The 15,159-nt window shown below is 34.7% G+C and overlaps 3 protein-coding genes and 1 non-coding gene across 5 annotated transcripts; 3 read left to right on the forward strand and 1 right to left on the reverse strand.

The window, feature by feature from the left end:
* Positions 1-476: 476 nt before the first annotated feature.
* LOC129568819 (uncharacterized) lies at positions 477-1,281 on the forward strand. Its single transcript, XM_055447129.1, has 3 exons — positions 477-676; positions 765-857; positions 941-1,281. The coding sequence occupies exons 1-3, from the start codon at positions 538-540 to the stop codon at positions 1,099-1,101; spliced, it is 393 nt and encodes a 130-aa protein (XP_055303104.1). The 5' UTR covers positions 477-537; the 3' UTR covers positions 1,102-1,281.
* A 7,747-nt stretch (positions 1,282-9,028) lies between these two features.
* LOC129568848 (5S ribosomal RNA) lies at positions 9,029-9,147 on the reverse strand. Its single transcript, XR_008687990.1, has one exon. It is a non-coding gene; the product is annotated as a 5S ribosomal RNA (ribosomal RNA).
* A 1,054-nt stretch (positions 9,148-10,201) lies between these two features.
* LOC129568818 (sodium-coupled monocarboxylate transporter 2-like) lies at positions 10,202-13,939 on the forward strand. 2 transcript variants are annotated; one of them, XM_055447127.1, is made up of 10 exons: positions 10,202-10,700; positions 10,854-11,013; positions 11,239-11,356; positions 11,450-11,547; positions 11,628-11,752; positions 11,855-12,177; positions 12,286-12,430; positions 12,539-12,701; positions 12,785-12,924; positions 13,139-13,939. In XM_055447127.1, the coding sequence occupies exons 1-10, from the start codon at positions 10,507-10,509 to the stop codon at positions 13,434-13,436; spliced, it is 1,764 nt and encodes a 587-aa protein (XP_055303102.1). In that variant the 5' UTR covers positions 10,202-10,506; the 3' UTR covers positions 13,437-13,939. The 2 variants fall into 2 exon arrangements, with proteins under 2 accessions (XP_055303102.1, XP_055303103.1); XM_055447128.1 differs by having other exon boundaries at positions 10,560-10,700; positions 10,895-11,013.
* Positions 13,925-15,104, forward strand: LOC129568820 (facilitated trehalose transporter Tret1-like). The gene is made up of 4 exons (XM_055447130.1): positions 13,925-14,065; positions 14,148-14,511; positions 14,671-14,863; positions 14,946-15,104. Exons 1-4 carry the CDS (start codon positions 13,996-13,998, stop codon positions 15,102-15,104), a joined length of 786 nt encoding a protein of 261 aa, XP_055303105.1. The 5' UTR covers positions 13,925-13,995.
* Positions 15,105-15,159: the final 55 nt, after the last annotated feature.

The following is a 15,159-nucleotide window of genomic DNA, read 5'->3' on the forward strand; positions in this document are numbered from 1 at the left end:
TCGACCAATAACATTCTAATAACTATACTCACTAGATATATTACTAGAGTAATAAGATTGCATCTTATTACTACTTATTAGAAGTTACTAGTAATAAGTAGTAAGTATCTTATTAGTCACTATTTATTAGTCCAAACTATAGTGGAGGCTTTGTAATTAGCGAACGAAGTGTGGGTTTAATTAATATTTAGTTAATATTGTGGCAATTCACAGTAATTAAAGGAATTTCAGATTATCACTGCGGCACACTGTATTTATGATAACAGTACTGATGACATTTCTATTTACACATACTCTGGACAAAAAATTCCTGGAAGCGACTTTGAAAAACAATGCAGTGATTATCAAGTAGTGTCTATAAATGAAATGGATACAACTTACATAAATGACATATGCATACTTACAAGAAAAGCAGAAGCGGCAAATCATTTACAAGGATTAAGTATATTAAAAATTGGATGCGATAATTCCGATGGTTACAAAGTGATTTCAATAGACACAAAAAAAGACTTCAGATCCAGGCGATTCAAGAATTATATGTTAAGCGCAAACATGAAAAAAGTTACTAATGAAGATGAAGATGTCCGTAAAAACAGAGATAAATGCTTTGAAACGTATAATAAATTGTGTTGTGAATTTATGGATGGTACAGATAGAGTTTATGGAGGCGACTCAGGTAAGGAAAATATTCGTTCACCTGCGTTTTTTTTGTATTTGTGAATTTTTTATTTTTTTTCCTTATTTGAAATTCTTATTCACTGTAGGTGCTCCACTAATCAATTTTAATACAAATGATGAAACGACGGGCAATTTAGTCGCCATCGGCATTCTAAGTTACGATATTCTAATCACCAAAAGTAAGTTTTATTTTGTAATGTCGGTAAAAACTTTTCATTAATAAAAATTATTTTATGTACTGATTTTCATTATATTTTCCCAGAGAGCGACAAAACAGTTATTTCCTATGTCGTGAAGTTTGTTGACATTTTTGAATACCGTAATCTAATAAGAGGCACTGACGACGTCCAATTATACAACTGTGAAAAAAGGATAGAAAAAGAAAATGAAGTACAACAAACAGCAACAACAACAGACGATTAATAAGTCAAAAACAATTTGAACAATAACAGTAGTTTAAGTTTAAATCAACTTTATTCTTGACGTATAAAGTAAGAAAATCAATTTAATCTTTAATACATGTCATATGAAAATACTTAGAAAAATAATACATGAGGTCATTATTGTTATCAATAAAATATAATAAAAATTAAATCAATTTTTAGGAGGACTAAAATACGTTCGTTTCTTTGATTTATTCCATCATCGAATTTCAGGTCTATTTGTTGGCCATATCGTCAGGTAACCTTTGGACTAAAACCACTATGGTTCCAATAAATTGAATCCGATCGTCTCACCTCGATGAAGCTCATATTCGTATCACCGTTTCTGGTCGTCCATTTAGTATGTAAGAAGACATCACCACGCACATAAAGCGTTATTTTTTGTGCTCCGACCAAGTTAGCTCGTTCCTCATTCAACATTGCCAAATTCAAAATTTTTGGATTGTGATGCACGAATTTGATTTTGTTCAAATTCAATGATCGACGATAAATGGCCTAATTACATCAATATTCATATGACGATCATATCCATTAATCCAAAGACGGTTGAGACTTGTCAGACTATTTGCTAAAATCTCCAAATCCTTTTCATCCATATCAAGGGATCCAAACCTAACAATTATTTCTCTTAAATTTGTCAATTGAACTAAATTTAAGCTCTTTTGAAACTTTGAAAAGTGTAATATTTCGAGATCTTTGACCGAAGCAAGAAATTCATAGACAGGTCCAACATGAGGTTCTCCGTTGTGAATGTATAGTCGCCTATAAAAGCCTTGCTCATGGAGTTGATTTAATAATTTCAAAAGTCGGATTGAATTAGTCGTAAACAATTTATCACTTCCGTATATCAATAATAAATCCAATTTTGCATTGGAACTCAAAAATATGTCACTGTTGTCCAAAAAAATATTTATACCAGTTGCAAATCTCTGTAAATATGGATTGCATACAAAAAATTCACGTAATTCTTCGATTCGGAGAACTTCGCTTGAGAATTTACAAATTGGGGATAAATTCAAGCATTCAAGCTTGGGATATTCATGTAATAGCCAGTTGAGCTTACCGATTTCCCGAATACCCGAAAAATTCGAACATTCAAAATAAAATTCTTTCAAATTATTTTTACAGTGTTTCAATATCAAGTCGTACAAATCACCATCCACCGAACAGTGTTTAATATGTAAAATGTTCAGTTGGGGCAACCATTTTACCAAACACTTAACTTTTTTGTGATTGATAGGTCGCCATTCCTTAAGACGAATATGGTTGGTTGATTCAAATGAATATTTTTTTAATTTCTTATCAGTGTAAAATGTAACACTTGGCATAAAGTTATTGAAACCATTGGTTTCTATTCCGTGATGCCACTGATCGATAAAATAGGCTGAATAAGTCTTGGTTCTTATTCCATTTTTTCCATAATTATAATAATAATATTTTTTAGCCGATAGATAATTTCGTTTAAAATATTCTCCGGCCACTTTGTTCATTCGCCTGCATGTTTGACCGAATGAATACAGGTCTTTCACGCTCAAATATTCAAATATTTCATCAAAACAATCAATATTCAATTGAAATATTTTTGCTTGTTGCGTTTTAGTTGATCGTCTCTTTCTCACGAATGGTGAATACAAGCTTTTCAGAAGATCCATCTGAAAAATCGACACTTTTCCGGACTTGTAATTGCTTCAGTAACAGTTTGTATCGGATGCTCTTCACTCTCGCCGGTTTTTTTCTTTCTCGTCGTTGCTGATAGTTTTCAATTTATCCTAAAACTTTTTTGTTGTTCAATGCACACCACACATTTTACGGAACAGAAAATGGAATTTCGATGAAAAAAACATAGAAATTATGATGAACACCTCTCTATTTTTCTCTCTTTTTTTAAGTCGTCGTTTCTACTGTCATCGTTCATAGAATGAACTAACACTAAAAATTTCAATTCTCCAAAAGAAAATTATTTCGCACGCACACCACAACAAATGCCACATAGTAATTCTTTGTACATTGACAACTGATTTGCGTGCGCATCACACGACGTGCATGTATTGGAGAGCGAAGAGAGGGCAACACTGATGTCCTGTTAACAAAAAGGATATACCGGCAATTTAGACAATTTGAACATAAAAATGGTAGACAAAAAATAGATATTTATATTTCATTCAATGATAGGTGGAGAAAATTCATTTTCCTCTATCGCTCAGGTGCAAATGTGGGGAAATTCCTTTTCCCCTCGCGCATGCGGGATAGAATTCTTCCCGCTTATCCCCGCGCACATTTACATGAAAATGAATCCCCCCTCTGTTGTCTATGGTTGTACGAAATATACATATCTATACTACTCGCGTTGGAGAGTATTGCATCTTTTTACTGTATTTCCAGCGAGTTGTCGTAGTATATTTGAATGCTACTGAATTGATTTGAAAATGGATAAAAATAATCCGATGATGGACTATTTCGCTGAAGTCAAAATCATTTCCACTCAGTTGACATTGCAATATGCGGCGAATATTAACACACATATAGATGATAATTTATGCCGATAAAGTAGTTCTTCCAGCAGAGAGTGCATAAATTATTGGACAGACCATTTAACAGAGCTAAAATTAAGAAAGAGTGTGGAGTGGGCCAAAGTCATAGATTCTCCTTCGAATTTCGGCAGTGATGGTTTTTCGTTAGCCAGCATTGTCTTAGCCTTGGCTTACACCAACAACTGGTGTAAGTCAATCGTTAGCCAGCTTTCTGTGTGAAATGAGTACATTTAAAGTATAGTGATTTTTGATTTGCGTATTCTGATTCAAATCATACAAATTTTGAAAAAAATTAATATATTTCAATTAATTTTCAATTTAAAAGTCATTTTTATAATTTGATTTTTTTTTTTCAAAAACTTAATAAAAAAATGTCGATGTTTGGTTTAATTTAAACTCTGACCTGGTGTTTTAAATGTCAGTCACAAACATCAGTTCAGATGAGTGCGTTCAGTTCTTACTGAAGTTTTCTCACTGGTCTACACATTCGTTAGCCAGTATACACTGATGCGGCTAATTAGCCAGCTAATTGGTTCTTCACTGAATTTCGGTCAAATATTTAATGGAATAGAGTAGAGTGGAGCGGAGACTAAGCACTACTATTTTGGCATTCTTAAACCCATCTATAAACTAACCTTATACATAAAACAAAGCACCATTATTTGAAATTGTGCTAATGGAAAATAATAATAAATATCAAATAAAAAAGCCAATCCAGTCTCTGTTTTAACCAATTACTTTAATGAATTGTGCCGACGTTTCGAATCGTGATTGGATTCTTCTTCAGGGTTGTTCATGCGTAATCAATTCTGTCACAAATGATAATTCATTAACAATGGCCATTTGAAATTGTTAATGAATTATCATTTGTGACAGAATTGATTAGCATGAACAGCCCTGAAGAAGAATCCAATCACGATTCGAAACGTCGGCACAATTCATTAAAGTAATTGGTTAAAACAGAGACTGGATTGGCTTTTTTATTTGAATTTTAATCAACAGTCGGTAGTCAAAAATTAATAATAAATATCGTGAAAACGCATAAACGAACATATGGTCAATGGAAAAACTAGGGTAAATTATGTGAAAACCACACAAATTAAGCCTAACTCTGCATTATTCACGTTTCATTCTAATGCTTTCTGTTGCTGCAAGTTTATTGGAATAAATCAGAGATGGAGTAAATGTATATCAATTCGTTAAATTTACTGTACTCGGTACAGTACGGTATATTTACATTGATTTACCTTTGCGTTAAATAACGCGTCCGCTCTAACTAAAATATGAGTTGACGCATGTGCTCCGCGCGTTCAACGCAAAGGTAAACGTTTAAGTATATACCGATACACATTTCCATACACTTGCGGTAAACGATCAACCATCTCTGGAATAAATCATTCACTATCCTTGCAGAGTATACCTCATGATGAATTCCTCATTAACAAGTGAATTTACAACATAAATACTCATTCAGAAGCTCAACAAAGTGGGTCTGCCTAAATATTTCATATATCTGAGTAAAAAAACTAGTAGCTTGTGGTGTTCATCTCCATGAAAACTGACTGTAATATCTGTGAAAGTTAAGAAAATGTTCCAATATGCACCGTAATCTAGCTCGAATTCGGCGTTGAATGCATCAATTTCCTTGGGATCCCCTTCAAATCCCTTGAAATACCTCAGAGATTTTTCCGCTTCCTATTTTTATGGCGGCCACATTTTCGGTGTCATTAGCATCAAAATTCAAACAAAACCAATAAAACTGATGAAAAATCTTACTTCAATGCAACATCGCCGTAGCCAATATTGTGAAAGGATTCAAACTTTGGGACGATTTCATGCTGGATCAAAAGCGAAACTTTCGCCAGGAAGAAGAAATGTAAAAAGAAAATTAAATTCATGGTCATCAATTGTCAACACTATGATTCAATAAAAATCCAAAAAAGAAAATGAACCACATTTTTATTATCATGTTTTTGTTTGAATGAAACATGGTAGTCAGAATGAAACAAGAGACGGTAATGGAGGGAGAGTCTTTCAATATTAAACTTTGGAATTGAGAAAAAAGTGCACCGCTGGGCTCAACAGGGATTGGACCCTGGACCTCTCGCACCCAAAGCGAGAATCATACCACTAGACCATTGAGCCGGTTATCGATTAACGCTCCAAATACACTGCCAAACGCACCAAGTCTAAAAAATGTGCATAATTTCCAAAAAACCAAAGCACGCAAAGAGTGAAAGGTTGCAGAAAGTGTTCAGTAAACGATACACTGACTTGTCAAATATATGTACGATATATATTCAAGGGCAAAGCAATCAAATGTAGTTTCTTTTTATGCACAAATAAAATCGATCCATTTTTGTATGTTTACGTATATTCTGGAAAATAAATTTATCAGTATTTAAATTCACCAGTCAAAGCATTGGATTCAATAATATATACTGTGTATATTCTTCCTATATTCATGGCTAAACAACGAAAGTCCATTTTCATGTCGCATCATTATTCATTCGTTTTGATAATTAGATGTGCGCGTAAATTTGCGTGTTGCAATATGCTATAATTGAAACCAATACCCATGTGAACCATTTGCGGAGAAATTCAGTGCACAGCGGATCTGTGCGGAGTTCGGCGGAGATGCCATACATACACTATATCTGAAGCAGTGCGCTCATGGCTACTTAGATGTGTATTGAACAATAGAAATGTAAACACAGCAAAGAGTGCTTTTTCGCTCACACGTATAGCGTATGTACGGTATCTCCGCCGAACTCCGCACAGCTCCGCTGTACACTGGATATCTCCGCAAACGGTTCATTTGGGTACCGACTAATTGGTATTAAATGAGTCATTCCATCTTGAAACATATTGCACAATTCAGTCATATCAATGAAATAAATCTAAGTCTTTAATGCATTTTTAATTTCAATCTGATAAATATTGATCAAATTACTGCCGCATACATTTTAAAACTGGTTCGACAGGGCATAAACATTGAACAACACAACTCCCTTCTTTATTTCCATTGTCAACTCAAGGTGAAAACAGAAGGATAAAACTTCGGCTCGAGATGAAGCTTAATTTGAATGAAATGAGAGCAAGGAGAAAATTGAAAGAGAATCCGAAGCAGTACTCAGGTTGATTTGATTACCCAAGCATTCCAATGATTGAATAATTAATCATGTTTCTATTTGTTGTATTTTCATTTATGTTGAACAATTTTCAGCCAATCAAGAAATATTCAAAGGTATTTTGTAAAAATAGCACAATTCATGGGGTACGATACTTTGCCGAGCGCGAGCGTCATTGGAGCGAGCACCTATGGTGGATTATTGCTATAGCGCTATCGTTTTGGTTTTGCAGCTCTTCGATTCGAAGTAATATATGGTTGGAATGGCAAGAAAATCCAGTGAAAACGGTTTTTGGTGAAAAAGAAGTGATTAAGTAACTTATTTTTCCAACGGTGACCATTTGCCCTGAAACTAAAGTTGTTAGGCAAAAATTGAATTTGTCTGCGGTGGCAATGGCAAAGTTACTCCACTTACCATTGACCGTGAGCGATATCGAGTAAGGAAATAACAAAACTTGAATTTTATCAATTTTTCATTCTAGGTTTAGAATATTGAAATGGATTTTTGGAATCCAAATGTTCTTGGCCATGCATTTTAAAAACATTTCTTCATATTCCCTCAGAATAACGCGAATGCATGTATTCATCTGTGTGAACATTTGCCCCATTTTTTCGAGTTCAAAGATAGTTTCACGGGCGAATGCATCTACGATGTGATTGCGGATGTTGCACCGCCACATTTACAGACTTGGTTCTATTGCAAGTGGCCAGATCAATTTATTCCCAGAGAAGATTGTACGATTCCAGTTTTAACAGAAGAAAGTCTTTGTTTCGCTTGCAATGGCGTCAATTCCCACGAAATTTATACTGATGCGTAAGCAACTTGAATCATTTGAAAATCATCTGTTCTTTCTTAATTCGATTTATTTATTTTTGTTCATTTTCCTTTGTTCATTTCTTCTTAGAAGAAAAAAGTAATATAACAATTCTATCTAAATTTGGAATTGAACGATTTTAACAACTGATAAATTAATAAATGAATTCATTTGAAGCATATATTTTCAACCATTTTAAACTGACATTTTTCAGGATGGCTCCCGGGATGATGATTGCAAAGCGTTCCTGGTGATACTTTCCAGATTTCTCAGCAATCGTTCCAAATCCCTCTGTTTGAAGACGTTCGTATTGCAATCAAACCGAAGCAAATATCCACTTCAAAGAAACTCCAAAAATACAAACCAAATGAACGGCAATGTTTCTATCAATCGGAACGTCAATTGCGTTTCTTCAAAAATTACTCGCAAAACAACTGCGAATTGGAATTTTTGGTCAATTTTCAAAGCGAGAGTGTGGATGCATGAAATTTTTCTTGATCTTTTTCTTTTCATTGTGTTTTCTAATTCGATTGATGTCTTTTTTCCTCGTGTTTATACGTGTTTCCTTTTCCATAGGAGACATAAAAACTAAAATCTGTGGTGGAGAGGAATCAATGATCAAATGTTATCAAACCGCCGAGAGTAAACATTTTCGACTAATTGCATCAAAATTAAATATCGGTAAATCGTTTCGCAATAAGTGCAACTGCCTTCCTGCATGCCCTTCAATCGAATACGATGCCGATATCAGTCACGTTAAATTCGATTCGGACATTTTATTTCAAAATGAACCGAAAGCGAAGTGAGATGCTAAAAAAAAGCCACTGATATTCAGAATAAATAACAATTTGAACAGAATTGAATTGAGTGAATTGAAGTACAATTTTTTTTTATAAATAAATTTGACAATTGTATTCATCTACAGCAAACCAGCATCGAGAATAACAATATTCTACAAAAGTCATCAAGTTGACACCGTCAAGCGAGTGAAGATGTACACGTTTGACGATTTTTTGGCGATTTGTGGTGGGTCTACTTGGTTTATTTTTGGGCATCTCAGCGCTAAGCATTATCGAGTTTATTTATTTTTTCACGCTTCGTTTGTTCTGGACAGTTTGCCGTTCAAAAGGCGATAGTAATGTGGCTTCGTTCCAACGTCGAACGATCAGTGTACTTTCACTCGATAAACCAAATAACTACAACTACAACTAAAACCCAAATCAATTTCAACTAAAATGCTAAAATGCTTAAGTGCCTTTCAAAATCAACACGCTTTAACGCTTACTGAATTTATTCAAATTAAAATGTCTTTTTCGCTTATTCACATTACACAAATGAACAAAAAATCCAATAGCTCTACATTTCATGTAGTGATGAAAAAAGAATAATAAAGAAAAAGAGATGGGTTAGAAAGAAGAAAAAAAAGAAAAGTGCCAACGACACATGGTGTTCCCAGACGGTCACCCATTCAAGTACTAACCATGCTCAATGCAGCTTAACTTCAGTGATCGGACGAGAACTGGTGCTTTTTACATGATATGGTCGTTGACGAATAGAAATCGATTCCGACTTAATATGACACCCATAGAATGAAATAACAACTTATGAGCTCTTTATCCATAACTGAGACGGAAAAAAAACTAAGAGCAAAAAAGAGACAAATAAAGTTGCGAGCAAAATTGACACAACTCAGTATTGAGTGGAAAAGACGTTTTTTTGCATTTTTCTTGAAATTTTTTTTTTCTTTTTTTCTCTTTGTTGCTTGAAATAGATGGCGACTAGGCGTCTTTGGCTTATTTGTAGTTCTTCTTATTTTCTACAATAATGCCCAAGACACCTAATCGTTACCTATTTCCAGTAGCGAGAGAAAGAGGAATCGATAATCAAATGTTATCAAGCCGCTGAGAGTAAACTTTTTCGACTAGATGAATCGAATTTATATGTCGGAAAATCGTTTTGCAATAAGTGCAACTGCCTTCTTGTATGCACATCTACTAACATGACGCAGTCTATATATATCAGTCACGTTAAATTTGACTCGGACATTTTATTTCAAAATATACCGGAATCGAAGTGAGTAGCCATGGAAATGCCATTGATATTCAGAACAATTTTCTAAAATTGTATCCATCTCTAGCAAACGAGCATCGAGAATAACAATATTCTACAAAAGTCCGCAATTCGATACCGTCAAACGTGTGGAGAAATACACTGTTACTGTTTTTATGGCGGATTGTTAGAGTTTATTTACTATTTTAGGCTTCGTTTGTTCTGGACAGTTTGCCGTTCAAAAGGCGATAATAACGTGGTTCCGTTCCAACGTCGATCGATCAGTGTACTTTAAAAAATTGCAATAAAAAAGCTCTTGCTGTTGGTTCACTTTTGTTCCTTTTATAGTTGCAATAACAAACTGTAATAAATGCTATGTCTATTTACGTTTCTGCTGACGAGATACATATTCAATTGCAATAAATTTTCAACACTCTTATTGCCCTCCCCACACACTTATCACGTGTTAATGTATTTTTACACTCAAATTGAATGCTTCACCTGTGTACAAATCCCTTGCGTAGCAAAAATACACTTCGACCGGCATATTTTCTTGGTAGACACATTGTAATCGTTCACGGTTTAGATTCCAAACTTTAGAATGAGATTTAGTTTGTTTCGAACTTCGTGTGTCGACACACGTATATTTTAGTCCAGGGTGCAGAATTAGATAATGTCTTGTGACATTGTATTTTAAATTGCTCGTCTAGAAATAGATTTGCTGATAGAACCATCTACTGATAAGGAAGTGATAAGAAATTGTGCAGTTTGAATAACTTCACCTTCATTCCGATTTTTGGAAATAATTTGAAGATCTTTCAATAAATTCATTGACAAATTCCAAAAAAAATTCCAACAAAATGAATGACAGCGATATCGTTGCAGCAGTGGGCTATTTCTCGCCCTTCGATTACAGTGTATTTGTGTTGATATTGTCATGTTCAGTGGCTATCGGTGTTTACTTTGCATTTTTCAGCAATAAAACAACTGAAGACTACTTGGCCGGTGGCCATAAAATGAAATCATTTCCAATCGGTGTTTCTCTGGTTGCAAGGTGTGTCTTTGGTGTTAAAATTAAGAACAAAAAATTTATTACGTCGGTCAAATCAAGATCGACATTTGAGAATACATTGAGCTGTAGCTGCTTAAGATTTAAATCTTTGGTTGCGGTTGAATTCTTTTATTTTTTTATTAACTTCTTTTGTAGTCAAATAACAACTGTTTCGATTATTTCAATCCCCGTCGAAGTGTATTCATTCGGATGGCAATATATGCTTGTGATTCCAACGATTGTTTTTGTGGCTCTGGCAATAAACTTTTTCGTTTTACCCGTTTATTATGAAAATAAAATAGATAACTGCTATGTTGTGAGTATATATACTTTTGTATACAAAATAAATAAATAAATAAATAAATATAAATAAATAAATAATAAATAAATAAATAAATAAATAATAAATAAACACAATTGGTTTCCCATTTCTCGATTCCTGATACTTTTTTTTTTAATATGAACTACAATGAATTTATTGCTATAAATTTGAAGAAACAATGAAAATTTTTGAAACATTTTCAAAACCGTTTTTTTTCAGTATCTGGAGCTCCGTTTTGGCAAAGCAATTCGTAAGTTTGTCACGATCATCTACATTGTGGATCAGCTATTATATCTCCCCGTTGTAATGTTTATTCCGTCTTTGACATTTGTCGAAGGTAAGTGATGACGTTATTCAGGTGAAAAGCAATAAAAATGCCTCTGTGTTGGTGGTTCTAATATTTGATCATTTAATTGTTGATAACTTTTAGTGACAAAACAGAATATTCATGTGGTAAATACGGTGATTGCATGTGTGTGCATTGTATACACAATGTTGGGTGGAATACAGGCAGTTGTATGGACGGATGTATGAGTTGAGATTCAAATCAAATTGGAAGAATAAAATTCGAAATTCCATAAAAATATTCAATGAAATGGAAATTCTAGGTGCTGCAAGGATTCATTATGCTTTCATCGGTGGTGATAGTCAATTGGTTTGGTGTATCTGACGTCGGTGGCTTGGGTGAAGTGTGGAATCGAGCGGTTGATGGCGATCGTATCTTTCCGCCAAAGTATGTATTTAAATATTTTTAACCACAAAATTTAAACAAATCTTCGCTGATCCGATTTTCAATGCAACATGAAATATTCAACCATTTTTTTTTCAATCCCAGTTTCACATTGGATTTGGTAACAAGAACGACATTTTGGAATACAGTTAGCAGTTTATTCATTCTTTGGCTTGGCAATGTCGCTTTCAGTCAAAGCTGTGTACAACGTCTAACGTCATTACCATCCGTTCGGGCTGCACAAAAGTCGATGCTGATTCTAATATTTGGAGTGGCATTTCTCATGATGTCTACATGCGGAACTGGGATTATAATGTACGCTTACTATTACAACTGTGATCCCGTAAAGGCGCACATCGTTTCGAAATATGATAAATTAACGCCTCGCTTCGTTCAAGACACAACTGGACACATAACGGGGATGTTAGGTAAATAGCGGTAGCCGTATTGCAAAAGCACATTTTGGGCTGGCACTTTTCGTTTCAATGCATTTTTGTGCATATATGCTCTGTTGACGAAATTCCATTTCGCATCAGGTGTCTTCATATCATGCGTATTCAGTGCATCATTGAGCACAGTATCGGCGGCACTTCACTCTTTGTCGGGCATTTTTTACAATGATTACATTCGTCCGCGGAAATGGTTTGTCCATACTGATGCAAGAGCCAACTTTACAATGAGGTAATGACGCAATTGAGCAGCGATATCGTTGATGTAGTCGTATTTCTCGTCCGTCGATTACAGTGAATTTCGAGTGTTACCTTTTACAATGATTTCATCCTTCCGTAGGCTGATCGTTATTTTGATTGGTGTTTTCTGCATTTTGAGCGGTGTTATTGTTGATAAATTTCAATCAGTATTCCAGATGGCGGTCACTTTGGCCAGTATGGGCATTGGAGCTATTTTTGGTGCATTCTCATTGGGAATGCTTTATCCATCGTCGAATAAATATGTAAGTGTTGTCTTTTTGAGACGTTTTTTTTTTCTGCACATTTTCATTAAAATCATTTCGACTTTCGGTTAATTCATACAAAGGGTGTCTTTTCCGGAATGATCATAAGTATGGTAACTGTTGTGTCTTTAGTCATCAACACACAGTACAATATAGCACAAGGTAAATTACGCTATGACATATTGCCAACACGGACTGATGGATGCAACGGCACCATTGAATTGTAAGTATAAAGTACATCATGAATATAATCACAAATGAAACACCATCCGTTAAAATACCACTTCAAGTGCCTGAGTCGGCAAATTCATCTCAGCTCAGGCCTGTAGCAAATATACACTCTCTGAGAAAAAAAATTCTTTCAAACGATTTAAAGCAATCATCATTTTGAATACCGGCGATCGTAAAATACTAAATTTATTTGCTTTCTATTTCAGAGCGTCACAAACACCAATTCAGAAACCATCCGATGGCTTTGCGCTTTATAAAATTGCATTCCAATGGTATCCAGTCATTGGAGTTCTCATTACATGGATTTCTGCGATCCTGATTTCACATCTGACTGGCGGACAAGATCTCACAAATTTGAATACACAATTACTTTCGCCATGCATTCGAAAATTGATTCCTAAGAAGTATCGTGATGATCAATCCAATTCAATGGAGAATTCGGACAAAGCACCAGCAAATGAAGAAATGAAGCCAACATTGTCGAACAGCAAAGTGGATTGTTAGAAAAAGATTTTCATCAGACATAAATATTGTAGTCATTGCCTTAATTGATTTAAGCATCTTTGATAGTATAGACAAATGCGATAACTAAGCTAGCTTTAGACCGCACGCAGTTGACGCATGATAATGTGCCTGTGTAATGTGTATACCGCTCAGTGGCCAAACATGCGCTACGCACCTCCATACGACATAGAGTCTGTGACGATTGATTGATACACGTGCGGTTCTCAGCTGAACCAGCTGAGCTGGTTGAGTTATCGCAATTTATACGCGGATACTGTAGTTGGTTGGACAATGAACAAAATATGGGATCTTGATTAAAAAATATATGTCATTGATTCGGATCAAAATTTATAAATTAAGTCATAAACATTTGAACTTGTACTTACAAAAACTGTCGGTTAACGAAAATGTTTTCCTGCTCTTCAATCCAAATTAGTTTCAAGAGACCTAAATAATTTGATCAAGTTTGATAGAGCTGATAAAATATAAGCACCTAAGATTTAGTTGCTGTTGTTTTTAATTGAATATTACTTTTCAAACTCGTTTAAATCATTTCAAAATGTGCGCTGAACCAAAACAGACAGATTTCAAATGGCGCACCGGTCCCCAGTACTATGCAGCCATAGCAGGTATGAACTTTTAAGAGTAATTTTGTTTTTGCTATGAGTTATTGGTGATCTTTCAACGAATTAATTCAAAAAACATCAACAGCCAATTTGATAACGCTCGCAATTGGATGCATGGTGGGTTGGTTTTCACCAGCCCTGGCAAAATTGACATCAAAAGATACTCCACTCATCGAAGGTCCATTGAACAGTGAACAAATTTCATGGCTGGGGTCGATCTCCAACCTCAGTGCACTGTGTGGCATTTTTGTGACTGGAATATTTATCAAATTGTTGGGCTGCAAAAATGCAATGATTTCATTGGCTTTCCCGTCGACCGCATTTTGGATACTCATCTATTTTGGGAACTCATATTATCACCTTTTGATTGCAAAAATTTGCGCTGGATGGACAGGCGGCGGAAGTCAAGCTACGATTGTTTTGTACATTTCGGAAATTGCCAACGATGAGTAAATATTTGAAGTGCTCACAAATTGTGAACTTTAAAGGTTTTTTTTATTGATGGTTTGAGCATATTTGTTTTCCCTGAAAAAAATTTCTTTATTCAATGAACAAATTATAATTTATGTAATCTACAGATTAAACTTAAAGTTTGGTTGAAATTATAGCATTCGAGGAAGATTGGGCTCAATAATCACACTCTTAGTCAATATTGGTATTTTGAGCGGTTATATTGTGGGTGCTATAGTCGACTATGAGTATGTTCCGTGTATTTTCATTGCCATTCCACTGATTTATGTGGCTTGTTTCGCATTCATACCAAATACACCACAGTATTGCCTTCGTCGTGGTCGCATTGAAGTAAGAGTTTTGAGCATTTTTATTGGTTTTGTTTCAATTTTGATGCTAATGATAACGAAAATGTGGACGCCATAAAAAATAGGAAGCGGAAAAATCTCTAAGGTATTTCAAGGGATTTAAAGGGGATCCCAAGCAAATTAAAGCATTCAACATCGAATTTGAACGACTCAAATCGGTTTCTAAAGAGCATAACACAGATCAAAAGCTTCAAATCAACGATTTCAGTGAGTTTTTGCATTGAAACGGTTACTCAAACTGAATCTTTGCATTGATTTTTTTCAAAGCTAACCATTGCA

This window comes from Sitodiplosis mosellana, unplaced genomic scaffold (genome assembly GCF_009176505.1).
Source record: "Sitodiplosis mosellana isolate CC-2019 unplaced genomic scaffold, AAFC_SMos_1.0 Smas_scaffold_23, whole genome shotgun sequence".
In the NCBI taxonomy this organism is placed as follows: Eukaryota; Metazoa; Arthropoda; class Insecta; order Diptera; family Cecidomyiidae; genus Sitodiplosis; species Sitodiplosis mosellana.

What these genes read in the sequence shown, in the direction of transcription:
- LOC129568819 (XM_055447129.1), top strand. Translation starts at nt 538, where the DNA reads ATGTTAAGCGCAAACATGAAAAAAGTTACTAATGAAGATGAAGATGTC. An exon ending in AGTTTATGGAGGCGACTCAG is followed by an intron (nt 677 to 764) that starts GTAAGGAAAATA and finishes TATTCACTGTAG; the next exon opens with GTGCTCCACTAATCAATTTT. An exon ending in CGATATTCTAATCACCAAAA is followed by an intron (nt 858 to 940) that starts GTAAGTTTTATT and finishes ATATTTTCCCAG; the next exon opens with AGAGCGACAAAACAGTTATT.
- LOC129568818 (XM_055447127.1), top strand. Translation starts at nt 10,507, where the DNA reads ATGAATGACAGCGATATCGTTGCAGCAGTGGGCTATTTCTCGCCCTTC. An exon ending in GGTGTTTCTCTGGTTGCAAG is followed by an intron (nt 10,701 to 10,853) that starts GTGTGTCTTTGG and finishes CTTCTTTTGTAG; the next exon opens with TCAAATAACAACTGTTTCGA. An exon ending in GTCTTTGACATTTGTCGAAG is followed by an intron (nt 11,357 to 11,449) that starts GTAAGTGATGAC and finishes GATAACTTTTAG; the next exon opens with TGACAAAACAGAATATTCAT.
- LOC129568820 (XM_055447130.1), top strand. Translation starts at nt 13,996, where the DNA reads ATGTGCGCTGAACCAAAACAGACAGATTTCAAATGGCGCACCGGTCCC. An exon ending in TCGGAAATTGCCAACGATGA is followed by an intron (nt 14,512 to 14,670) that starts GTAAATATTTGA and finishes TTGAAATTATAG; the next exon opens with CATTCGAGGAAGATTGGGCT. An exon ending in TTCGTCGTGGTCGCATTGAA is followed by an intron (nt 14,864 to 14,945) that starts GTAAGAGTTTTG and finishes CATAAAAAATAG; the next exon opens with GAAGCGGAAAAATCTCTAAG.